Source organism: Phasianus colchicus, chromosome 3 (assembly GCF_987193195.1).
Source record: "Phasianus colchicus chromosome 3, bPhaCol1.hap1.1, whole genome shotgun sequence".
NCBI classification, from domain to species: Eukaryota; Metazoa; Chordata; class Aves; order Galliformes; family Phasianidae; genus Phasianus; species Phasianus colchicus.
In genome coordinates this window covers 90,744,111-90,756,414 of record NC_143438.1, presented here as the reverse complement: position 1 = coordinate 90,756,414, position 12,304 = coordinate 90,744,111, and the positions used below count along the sequence as shown (strand labels likewise).

General features: G+C 45.4%; 2 protein-coding genes across 8 annotated transcripts in view; one reads left to right on the top strand and one right to left on the bottom strand.

Moving 5' to 3' along the window:
* Positions 1–460: 460 nt before the first annotated feature.
* On the bottom strand, positions 461–4,691 carry CHRAC1 (chromatin accessibility complex subunit 1). Its single transcript, XM_031591262.2, has 3 exons — positions 4,512–4,691; positions 4,204–4,330; positions 461–2,220 (listed from the first exon to the last, which is right to left on the bottom strand). The coding sequence occupies exons 1-3, from the start codon at positions 4,683–4,685 to the stop codon at positions 2,078–2,080; spliced, it is 444 nt and encodes a 147-aa protein (XP_031447122.1). The 5' UTR covers positions 4,686–4,691; the 3' UTR covers positions 461–2,077.
* A 131-nt stretch (positions 4,692–4,822) lies between these two features.
* The window catches only part of TRAPPC9 (trafficking protein particle complex subunit 9), a 472,387-nt gene continuing 464,905 nt past the window's right edge, over positions 4,823–12,304 (top strand). For 2 of the 7 annotated variants that reach the window (XM_090138036.1, XM_090138035.1), the window contains exons 1-2: positions 4,830–9,605; positions 10,710–11,310. In XM_090138036.1, the coding sequence (XP_089994162.1) occupies positions 9,569–9,605; positions 10,710–11,310 (638 nt within the window). In that variant the 5' untranslated portion in view covers positions 4,830–9,568. The other 5 variants (XM_090138040.1, XM_090138041.1, XM_031591261.2 and 2 more) reach the window with 5 other exon arrangements.

Sequence of the window (12,304 nt, the reverse complement as noted above, 5' to 3'; positions counted from 1 at the left end):
CTATAAATGAGGATAGTTTTCAGGACAACAAAGTGCAGGCCACCTTTGGCCGGGGACACCTCTGCCCATCTGCAACCATAGCCCAGCAATGTAACTAATAGCCTTCAGCAGCAAAATATGCTGGTACTGAGCAAGCACTAGAGGAGACTCTTAATTCCGTGGCAGAATTTCCCACTTCAGGTCTCACAAAAGTGACCCTCATGCAAATGGCCACCATCTAACGTCCCCAGAGAACTTTGTTTTCTTTCAGTCCCAAAGTACCATTGCTCCCGCTGTGCCAGTAGGTGCGCAATTGCAGTGTTGGTTTATAACCTGGAGATGGTGGCTGACCATGCTGAACCTCCTCGCCAGGTTCAGGATGGCAGTTTTGGGCAAGTGACTGATTATCTTCCTTTAGAACCCCTGCACAGCACCATGACTGGTTCATGAGAGAGGCATGATGGATTACTGGGTTGGCTCCAAAGAAATCGTGATGGAAAATGCTGCTCTAAAACTAAGCTGAACAGTAAATATAAGCACATTTGCCCCAAAGCTGATCAGTCCTGCTGTCTTTCCCTCAAGATCTGTGCGCTCAGTACAGTGACATCTTTGCTGGGGGCTGGTTTGGATTTCTGATTCTTAGGTCATGACCCACCTAACTGTGGATCAGGTAGTGCAGCAGTGACTTAAGCAAGAGGTGTCTGCTCCAGAATTAAGCTGTTTTTCTGTGACTTTTCAACACAACCATCATGGTAGACAGCAGTTTTTGAGTCCACCTCTGTTTTACCTTGCTGCCCCTTGCTGTTTATGCTATAGGTTTACCATACAATTTTCTTCTAGGATGAAAGAAGCTGCTTCTGTTCCCCCAAAGCTGGCAAGTGTTAGATACACCAAGTGCTGAGAAAAACACTGTTCATAATTTACATATCTTACTGCAGGCAGCATCTCCCACCCCAAACACACAGTGCTCAACTGTCAGTTTCCCACAGCTCTCCATACACTTTTAATAATTAAACAAAAAAACTCAATCCTTTCAACAACAGCACAGTTCTGCATACCCACTTGGGAATCTCTCAAGAGGTAAAACATCACATAGCACTCACTGCAGCCTTCCTGCTGCAGTACAGTTTTGTTCTATGGTAGAATGAAGCTGGAAAAAAAACTGCAGGAAGTTTCTGCGCCTCTGTTGCTTTTTCCTAAAAATATTTATTGTAAAAAGTCGCATATAAAGTTGTACACAGGACAGTCATTTTTATAATAAAAAACAAAGAAAATTCAGCTATGCAGCTCTGTCACTCAAGTGGTAAAGGGTTGCTCACTCTCAACAATCCACATTTAACAGACTTCAATCAACTCATGTTTTGTTAGAGCACCACGGACAAACCGCAGGCATCAAGAACTGACTACAGAGAAAAGTTCTCGCACATATTTACGTTATTATCTATCACATCTACTTCTTATCACCACGGCTGCTGAAACACATTTGCTGTTGGAATGGCTCTCGTCTTCTACTCAGTTTCTGTGCAGATGTGCCAGTTTAGGCTCCAGTACAGCAAGAGCTTTATTATTTTTTCCTTTTAAAGCTAAATCAAAACCAAAACAGAACACTTATTAAAATTGGGCTTGGTCCACTGCTAATGCCCTGCCACTGTTCCAGAAAGCTGCAGAAGGGTTGGATCACTTACTGGCTCCCCAAGCAGAAGAGAACCAGGGGTAGCAGATCCTGTGTAAAAACCCTCCCCTCACCTGAGAAACACAAACTGGGGAAGAGCTCCCTTTTAAAGAGTGAAAGAGCTTTTGGACTGAGAGCTGCCTGTAAGGAATTGTACGTTTGGATAACGATTGTCTGAAGAAGTCATTTTCAATCATATGAGCAAGTTCTGCTGTCACATTTACATTAGTGCTTCTCTTGCAACCACGTTTCTGAGGAAAGAATTCCATTCTTCAGAAAGTACACAGTTCAATTTTTAAACTTCTTAGAGCAAAAGCAGATGGCTCAGTGTATAAATATATCCAGCATCTGGATTCTCAGTCACAAAAATAACATCCTTTATACAAAAGAAAATGGATCAACTATGAAGTAGCCACTCCACTAGCCTTAAGATCCAACAGCTTCATCCACAGCTTCATCATCATCTTCATCATCATCTTCTTCATCGCATTTCCCCAATTCTCCATCTCGCTTCTCTTTTTCAAGCATTTTTAGATATTTGCTAGCTAGGATTTTCTTTGGCAAGATATCTGGAAGGGAGAATGGCTTCTTTTAGTCAGTGTAAATACTTACATTGCCTTTTTCATAATGTTGCATTCATACAGAATCACAGAATCAGACAGGTTGGAAGGGACTGAATACCACTAAACAAAACAATACCAACTAACACATTTTAGTTAATGACCAATTGAGTTAGCCTGATGTACAATGTGTATCGTGAGAATAGATAATTCCTTTTTTCTTTTTCTAATTACAAGTAATATTATTTGTTTGATGTTAAATGGAATGCTCAATTACTCAACAGCCTTTGAAAGATTCAATAGGACAGCTGCCATACTTGTGTCCTGTAGAAAGCTGATTTCTTTATTCAGGTAAGATGTTCATTCAGGGCAGTAACGATGGCCCTGAGACAAGGCAAAACAAGGAGCCCTGAGAAAAAACAGGCTACAAATATCACATTCTCCCCCTGTATTCTCTGTCCACGCCCTTTCAGAGTGAAACGTTACCAATAATAAGTTCCAACTACAAGAGAAAAGTGTGCGTGCACATGTGCATACAGATGTAAATATGTACATTAAAAGGGAGAGGAACCATATGATGCATCCTTTTTAGGAAACAGGACTTACAGATTCAAATGCGTGATTTCTGAGCCATGTAATTTGTCGCATCTTTTTTAGGTCTTGTTTTACAGGCTGAAAGCTTTTAAATGAGATTGTTGGCACGTCAGAAGTGCTTACGGCAATATGCTGAGCACTAATTACCCTGGTATAATTTTGCAACACCGGAGAAATAAATCCCTGTCCACAAATAAGTGTTTTCAGTAACGTAGCTTATGAGTTAGATTTGAATCACAGAATGGCTTGGATTGGAAGAGACTTTAAAAGCCCATCTAGTTCCAACTCTCTGCCATGGGTATGGTTGCCAGCCACCAGCTCAGGCTGCCCAGGGCCCCACCCAACCTGGTCTTGAACCCCTTCAGGGATGAGGCACCCACAGTTTCTCCGGGCAGCCTTTCCAGTACTTCACCGCCCTCTGAGTAAAAAAAAAACAATTCCTCCTAATATCTAATCCAAATCTCCTCTCGCTTTAGTTTAAAATCATTCCCTCTTGTTCTATCACTATTAGAGCATGTAAAAAAATCAGTCTCTCTCCTGCTTGTAAGCTCCCTTCAAGTACTGGAAGGCTGCAATGAGGTCTCTCTGGAGCCTTCTCTTTTCCAAGCTAAACAAGCTCAACTCCCTCAACCTTTCTTGTTAAGAAGTGCTCCAGCCCTTTTACAACTTCATGGCCCTCCTCTGTACCTGCTCCAACAACTTCACATCTTTTTACATGGATATATAAGGGCACATAGCAGAGGTGACAGCAGAAGCAGAAGTGGAAGAGTGGCTAAAGCGTGGCAGATTGACATCCACTTGTTGAACAAGACCTTCTGTGCTGTCACTTAAACATATGTGTGAATCCTGACGAATTTGTTCCTTTTTATTTACATGGCCATGAGTTTTCCTAGGTGGTAACGAAGAAAAGCTTGGCAACACCAGGATATTGAATGAATCACAGAATGATCTGGGTTGGAGGGGATGTTTCAGATCACCTAATTCCAACTCCCCTGCTGTAGACAGGGACTGCTCCCACCAGACCAGGTTGCTCAAAGTCCCATCCAGCCTTGAATGCTTCCAGGGAGGGGGCATTCAGAACCTCATTGGGCAACCTGTTCCAGTGTGTCAGCACCCTGAGCCTGGATTTAGCATGCTGACTAAGAAGACATTAGCTTCTTAGCTGCTGAATAAAAGGGAGCACTGCTGAACTTTTCAGGGCAACAGTTCAGCCTGACCATTCCCAACCCTGCCATTAAGCCTTTAGCTATATGGCTGTTTTTTTTTTTTTTTTTTTTTGTCTATACATAACAGGAGAAAAATGACCAGCAGGAGAACAGTGCCCTCACAAAACAATTCAGTGAAATCAAAACTCCATCTTCAAATTAACACACAGGATTACCACTGCTCTGCAGATACCTGCAAGGAACTGAAAGGTTTCACACTCTTCTGCAGTGTGAGACAGGTCGCTGTAAGTGAGGGCGTTCTTCTCCTTGCCTCTGCCGTGTTTGTAGGAGTACGACGCCAAATACTGAACGAAAAGCTCCTAAAACGTAAAGCAAATAATACAGATTCGGATATACAGGTGACAGTTTAACCCCCAGTTAAAGGCACAAGTGCCACATTTAACAGCACGTATACGAGGCGCTGGACGTCGTAGCGCTGAGCGAAGAGGCGCAACCGAGAGCCCGCCCGGCCCAGAGGGGAGGGAAGGCGGGAGACGCTACCGTGGCCTTAGCGGTGAGGAAAAGCGCGTCCTGGTTGATGCTGGACACCTCCGGCGAGCTCTTCATGATGACGCGGATGCGCGACAGCGGCAGTGACACCAGCCGGTTCTCTCCGCCGCTCAACCTGGCCGCCATTTTGCCCCCCCGGCGCGGCCCCGGCCTTTCACCCCCCATCCCGGCGAGAAATGGGCGGCCGTCGCAGCACGGCCCCCTGGGAGCTGTAGTCCGCGGACGCCAGACGGCCCCCGCGCGCCGCCGGGGGGAGGAAGCGGCTGGACTACAACTCCCGTGAGGCCGCGCGCCGGCCGAGCGGCGGGAGGACTACGAGCCCCGTGGTGCACCGCGCGCGTCCGCTGCCCGCTCTGTGCTGCGGGGTGGCGCTTCCTCGGCCCGGGCCCCGACGCGACACAGGGCGGCGTCTGTGCGCCGGTCTCGTCCCAGCGCCGGCGCTTGAGAGCTGGGAACTCGTTCGTTTTTTATGGCAAATAGGCTCTTCCTAAATATAATCCAAGTAGAGGCCAGCGGCTACAGAGTCATAAGTGTAATTACAGGTTGCTGAACGCCTCTTCAGCTCCTGCAGTCCAGTAGCTGTCTGGTATCCTGGCACTTGGAGGCGTGCTGGGTGTGGAGAGCTTAAGTAAACGATGAACAAATGATGGCGGCCGTGGCTTTATTAATGCATTCCCCACGTATGCAGCACCATGCTCTGTGTTCAGCTGAAGGCAGCGTGGGGTTGGGCAGGTGGATGGGGAACGGCTGTGGGTTGGTCTGCCTGTGCCTCAGCACCGTGCTCTGGAGAAGACGCAGCCCGTGGCTTGGATGGGTCACAGCTTGCTGGGTAAAACGTGGCTGTGTGGCTGGGCTCAGAGTGGTGGTGAATGGGGTTAAAAACAGCTGGCGACCGGTCACAAGTGGTGCTTCCCAGGGGTCTGTGCTCGGGCCAGCCCTATTTAATAACCTTATTGATGACCTAGATGAGGGGACTGAGTGCATCCTCAGTAAGTCTGCAGATGACACCAAGTTAGGAGGAAATATCGATCTGCCTGAGGGTAGGAAGGTCCTTCAGAGGGATCACAGAATCACAGAATCATAGACTGGCTTGAGTTGGAAGAGAACCCCAAGGATCATCAATTCTCTAGCCCCTCTACCACAGGCAGGGACACCAACCTCCAGATCTGGTACTATACCAGGGGGCTGCCCAAGGCCCCATCCAACCTGGTCTTGAATGCTTCCAGGGATGGAGCATCCACAGCCTCTCTGCGCAGCAGGAATTTCTTCTCTGACAGCTGTCAAGCAATGGAACAGACTGCCCAGGAAAGTGGTGGAGTCATTGTCCATGAGGGTGCTCAAGAAACATGGAGATGTAGCACTGAGGGCCGCAGTTAGTGATGTTAGGCATGGTTGAGATGGGTTGACAGTTGGACTTACGAGGAAGTTTTTCACACAGAGGGTGGTGATGCACTGAAACAGGTTGCCCAAGGAAGTTGTGGATCCCTGGAAGCATTCAAGGCCAGGCTGGATGTGGCTCTGGGCAGCCTGGTCTGGTGGTTGACAACCCTGCGCATGACAGAGGGGTTGAAACGCAATGATCATTGTCGTCCTTTTCAACCCAGGCCATTCTATGAGTCTTAGGATTCTATGACTTGATTTTAGTGGTCTTTTCTGACCTTAATGATTCTATGAGTCTATGATTTGATTCCAGTACCATTAGAGCCAGGAGGTAGTGTTTGCCTGTCTGCTAAGAGCTGCTGTACTCCCACCAGGAGTCGTTTAGCTCACTAATGACTTTAATCAGGACTTTGCTGTGCGCTTTACAAACAGAATGTTTTTCATTTATATTGGAGAAATCTACCAATACTGTTAATTTGATCACTATTTAGCATTAGAGGGGAGAATGGAAGCTTTTGCAATAATGTGCAATAATAATCATTTGGAATTCAGGGCAGAAAGGGATGTTTCTGGAACAGAAAATACTAGGAATTTGTTAATATGGTATTACAAGATGGTACAGAATTTGCAAGTATATATGGATAAGGCTTTAATACAGATGATATTGATTATTAAGGGAAGATGGCACCTTCAACAGTTGTCAGCACCTTAGTACAGGGATAGTACAGCAATATATGTTCATTGGCTTTGGGACCAGCATTACCGTATTTGGAGACAACTTTTACAGTTAAGTAACAACAATCAAAACATCTTGGATTGCACAATTCATTTGAGATTACAACACTGGTGAAATCACTCTGTAGATTATATGCAAACTGAAGTGTTATGTACAATGATGCTGTATACATATCTATCAGGCTCAGTTTGTTTGATCCTTGTAGTCTTGTGACACCTTGTGGAAACAGTTGACATTACTATAACAGTGAGATACACACATGTAAGCAACTTCTTTCAGAGTTTCTCCACCACTTGGAATTAAGTCATCCTGGAGGATCTCAGGAGACTGAGTAGCTTAATGGCAATGTCAAAGCTCTACACTGTTGTGTTTACAGAGCCACAATCCAATTATCTCATAGAAACAATAAAATATTAACTACTCCAATTTACATTTAGCAATAACTATCTCAGTTAATTGATACAAGCTGTCATCACTTTGTGTGTGTGTGTCTCATAAGGAAGAAGTGAAATAACAAAACACTGCTGAACTGAACTAGAACAATAGAATATATTGAGTTGGGAGGGACCCACAAGGATACTGAATCCAACTATGTCAAAAAGTGTTTCCAAAACCCTCTCTGGCCAATGCTACAGAGAAGAGTCTAATGGCTGTATTAATGAGACCAAATCTTTAGTGTACTTTTGTACCACTGATATCATAACCAAATGCAATATGGGCATTTGCCACCCAATTAGTATTCACATCAATATTGGAGAAATGAATGTAACTATCATTTTTCTGTGAGAAATGCTTCTAGTGACATTCTTGGCAAAATTCTGTGAATGAAAAAGTGATTTTCTTTATTTGAAAATGCCCCTTGTCCATCCCTCATACCTAAATTTGGCCAGTTTGAATGCACCTGTCTTGCCTCCCCAAAGGTATGTGCAGCTTCCTAGCTTCACATTCTGCCTGAAATCCACAGAACTGCTCAATTTGAAAATCTGTACTATGTCTAAATTCACATTATAGGAAGACATCTAAATGAAACTGCTTGTCCACAACCTTCAAATAACTGCTAATCCTATTGAAATTATTGTGTTGAGAGTGCCAATATCTTTAAGTTATATGCCTCTTTCTATTCCAATAAGCATCTGCACTGGAAGATCACAGAGGCTGAAAACCCTCCCATGCCCAAGGATTTGGAAACTGAGGCTGAGGGCTTCTTTCACCTGCCCTGTTTTGGCTGAGTAACAGAGGTGGTAGGGGAGTCTTGCAAGAATAGACCACAGAATTTTCCTTTCTTGTGACTTCCAGGTTAAAAAAAAGAAAAAAGAAAAAAAAAAAGGTATTGTTTGATGATGATCTGTTTTGATAAATGGATAAATACTTGGGCCAAACTGCTCCACGAGGAATGGAGTGGCAGCAGGTTTGTCTTCTATGGGGAGAAACAGTAGCGTGTTAAACAAGCTGGTGGCAGTTACAAATGTGTGTCTGCTCTCCTTTGTGACTATGGATTAGGAACAAACTACTGAAGTGAGGAAAAGATTATAAGAGATGTTTATTCCCAGTGTACAGTAAGAATATATATATCTATGTATTTATATCTATATACACTAGGTGAAACTTACAGAAGCAGAGTGTGGTTGCTGAGTGTTGACTTCTGTCTCTCCTTATAGCTGGTAAATCACTGGTGTGCAAATAAGTTTGTAGTATGTCCCTTGTGTTTTCATCTGGAATGCATCTGTAAAGCTAATAAATACCGTGCACCATACATAGAGACATCCAGCTGACAGCTCCATTCCTCCTTCACTAGCACTTGTGTCCCATCAGGGAGAAATATATCCTTATCAAGTTAATAATCGATCTCCTAAAAGGGGTTAAGAGCATTCATTTATTTACATTTGTATTTAATATTTGTGTATTGGAGGTAAGTCTGTGATCCAAGTGACTCTTCCCAGACTCTGTATCTTTCCCCAGCAATGCACTTACAACAAAGTCTCCTTATAGAATCATAGAATTGCTCAGGTTGGAAAAGACCTTAAAGATCATCGAGTCCAACCACAACCTAACCTTATTACCCTAACTCTAACAACCATCCACTAAATCATGTCCCTGAGCACCACATCCAAATGGTTTTTAAACACATCCAGGGATGGTGACTCAACCACCTCCATGGGAGCCTATTCCAGTGCTTAACAACCCTTTCTGTAAAGAAGTTTTTCCTGATATCTGACCTAAACTTACCCTTATCTTCTTTACTATGAGAGTGGTGAGGTGCTGGAATAGGCTGCCCACAGAGGCTGTGGATGCCCCGTCCCTGGAGGTGTTCAAGGCCAGATTGGATGGGGCCCTGGGCAGCCTGGTCCAGTATTAAATGGGGAGGTTGGTGGCCCTGCATGTGGCAGGGGGTTGGAGATTCATGATCCTTGAGGTCCCTTCCAACCCTGGCCATTCTGTGATTCTGTGGCACAACTTGAGGCCATTTCCCCTCGTCCTGTCACCTGTCACCAGTGAGAAGAGCCCAGCCCCGCTCTCGCTGTAAGCACCTTTCAGATACTGGCAGGGGCAATAAGGTCTCCCCTCAGCCTCCTTTTCCCCAGGCTAAACAGCCCCAGTTCCTTCAGTCTCTCCTCATAGGGAGATATAATATAGGATATTCTCCCTTCACAAGCCTTGTTGCCCTTCTCTGGACCTGCTCCAGCACCTCCGTGTCCTTTCTGTACTGAGGTGCCCAAAACTAATTGTGAGCTTTGAGGGACCTCACTATTAATTATCAGCTCAAAGCTCTTAATTTTTATATCCCTGGAATGTTTGCATAGAAACTAATTTTAAAGTTGTACGTTTTATGAAATTCAAAAACTTAAACTTTCTAAATGAACAGGTAACGCAAGTCATTTTCTCCAGTCTTCTTGCAGAGTCTGGCCCACTCCCACTAATCGTCTGTCAGTAAATGAGACTGCAATCTTCTTTGGACTGCCTGCCTAATAGTAAGTTTAGTAACTCAGACCCTCTCATAATTTAGTACCATCACAAGAGGCGCAAAGCGCGGCCACCACAGCGCTCCCGCCCCGCGCATGCGCGGCCCCGCGGGCGCCCATTGCCGTCAGTTCCGCCGCCGCCCGCGCCGCGCGTCCGGCAGCAGCAGGAGGGGGCGGCTCCCGTCCCGGCTGTGAGTGCGCCCCTCCGCTCCCCTCAGCGCGGGACCCTGGGGCGGTCGCGCCTCTCTCCTCTCCCCCTTCTCCAACCCCTGGGACACCCCTCTTCGCCTCACTCTGCCCCTCAGCCCCCTTTCCTTACGGGGTGCGGGGTGGGAAGCGGCGGATCGCCCAGCAAAACGCCTTCTTTCTGATGTTAGAAAGGGTTCGAACCTCTTTCCTTGTTCGTGTGGTGCCGGCCGAAAGCTGTGCTGCTTGTTTCTGGTGGTGGGTGCAGCTCTGTAACGGGCAAATCCCCGTGGTTGGGAGGCACGGAGCAATACAGTGCTCGGGCACAGCCATAGAGATGCAGTTTGATGAGCTTTGAGGAAATAACCACTTTATTCTCAGTAATGAATACTTTGGACCTGATTTTCCTGATCCTTAGGAAAGCATGGATGTGTGAAGTTCGGCTGTTCTCGTTGTTTGGCAGTCCACATCCCGCCGCACGCAGGGCTGTGTACCTGCTCAGGGTGCGCCCTGGAGGCTGACTGCAGAGCCTGAGGCTCAGGGAAGTCAATGCTGAGGAGTTCAGCATTTCCTCCGTGGCCCCATGAGCAGAGTGTTGTCCCGTGTGCTGCATTGGCTTTTGTCTTGCACCTGTGTGAAATGATCTGGCTGGAAAAAAAAAAAAAAGCAAAAGCACAGGTGTTTTTTGGCAGCGGTTTAAAGCAGCACATAATATACAGTGCTTGGGATTGGTCTGGATGGAGCTCCGAGCCCCCTGATGTAGCTGTCGATGTCCTTGTTCATTGCAGGGGAGTTGGATGAGGTGACCTTTAAGGTTCCCCTTCCAGTTTTCAAACAATTATATGATCTTTGTGATAAAGCCCTGCCTTTATTCAGCGGCTGTGTATGCTTCTGAGTGTTAAATAATACACATCTATCTCTTGCTAGCCTGCAGTTGGTGCAAAATGAGTGTTCCTGACTACATGCAGTGCGCTGAGGATCATCAGACTCTCCTGGTTGTGGTCCAGCCCATCGGCATTGTACCAGAAGAGAGCTTTTTTAGGATCTACAAGCGGATTTCAGCCGTGAGCCAAGTCAATGTGCGCGACTCGCAGCGCGTGCTGTACATCCGCTACAGGCACCATTATCCCCCTGAGAACAACGAATGGGGGGATTTTCAGACGCACCGCAAAGTTGTGGGGCTGATAACTATCACAGACTGTTCTTCTGCCAAGGACTGGCCTCAGACGTTTGAAAAGTTCCATGTTCAGAAGGAAATGTATGGCTCTACGCTCTATGATTCCCGGCTGTTTGTCTTCGGACTTCAAGGAGAGATTGCAGAGCAGCCCCGCACAGATGTGGCGTTTTACCCCAGTTATGATGAATGTGAAACCGTGGAGAAGAGAATAGAAGATTTCATTGAATCCCTCTTCATTGTGTTGGAGTCTAAGCGGCTTGACAGAGCCACTGATAAGTCTGGAGACAAGATCCCGCTGCTCTGCGTTCCTTTTGAGAAGAAGGATTTTGTAGGGCTGGACACAGACAGTAGGTAAGCAACTAGAACAAGCCTGCTAGAAAAGACAAAGTGCTGCAGTAAATGTTGTGCTCGTATCTTCTGAATCTGCTGCTGTTTTATAGAATTTAATCTTTGTGGTCTGACTTCATTTGATGTTTTCAGTCTGTATATGCATTTAAATAATTATGAGGCTTAGTAGTAGGAAGATGTCACAGGAGATGTTTGACAGATTCTGTTATAATGAGAGTTTCTGAGGAAGGATTCAAAGGATTTGTAGATATACAATGTAATTAACAAAATTCAATTTACATCAATTAAAGTAATTTTATATCTTTTTATCTCAGTTTCTTAAATTCAACATTTTTCCTTGTCTTTCATTTTTATTTTCTTTTTAGATAGTTCTGACCCGTCATGTTTTGCTATCGTTCTTCTCATAACTGTGAGAAGAACTTTGTTTTTTTTTCCTCCTTCCATCACATCTTCCCTTAATCATGTGCTCACTCAACTTTCAGATCTGTGTGTTACATCGTTCTGGTGTTAGGAATTAATATTTGTGGCCTTTTGCCTGTAGGTAGGTGCGAAGTTTATTTGGTTCCATTACTTGGAGTCAAATTGAAAGGATGGAATCAACCATCTTTGTTCCTTTGACCTCAGGGAAGAGAGAAGAGTGCAAGTCCTATCAGGATGCATAACATGCATGAAAATAATACCTTTCACATGTTGAAGGGCCAGCAGCACCCTTCTCCTCTGCTCCAGGGCCTCTGGAGTTGAACTTGCTCTAACTCATTAGCCCATGTTGTCCCCTGTAGTAGCTACTCTATGGGTCTTCTGATTAGTTAGAATCATAGAATGGTTTGGGTTGGAAGGGACCTTTAGGATCATGTAGTTCCAACCTGGGCAGGGACACCTCCTTCTAGACCAGGTTGCTCAAAGCCCCATCCAGCCTGGCCTTCAGTGCTTCCAGGGCGGTGCATTCACTACTTCTTTGGGCAACCTGTTCCAGTGTCTCACCTTCACAGCAAAGAAT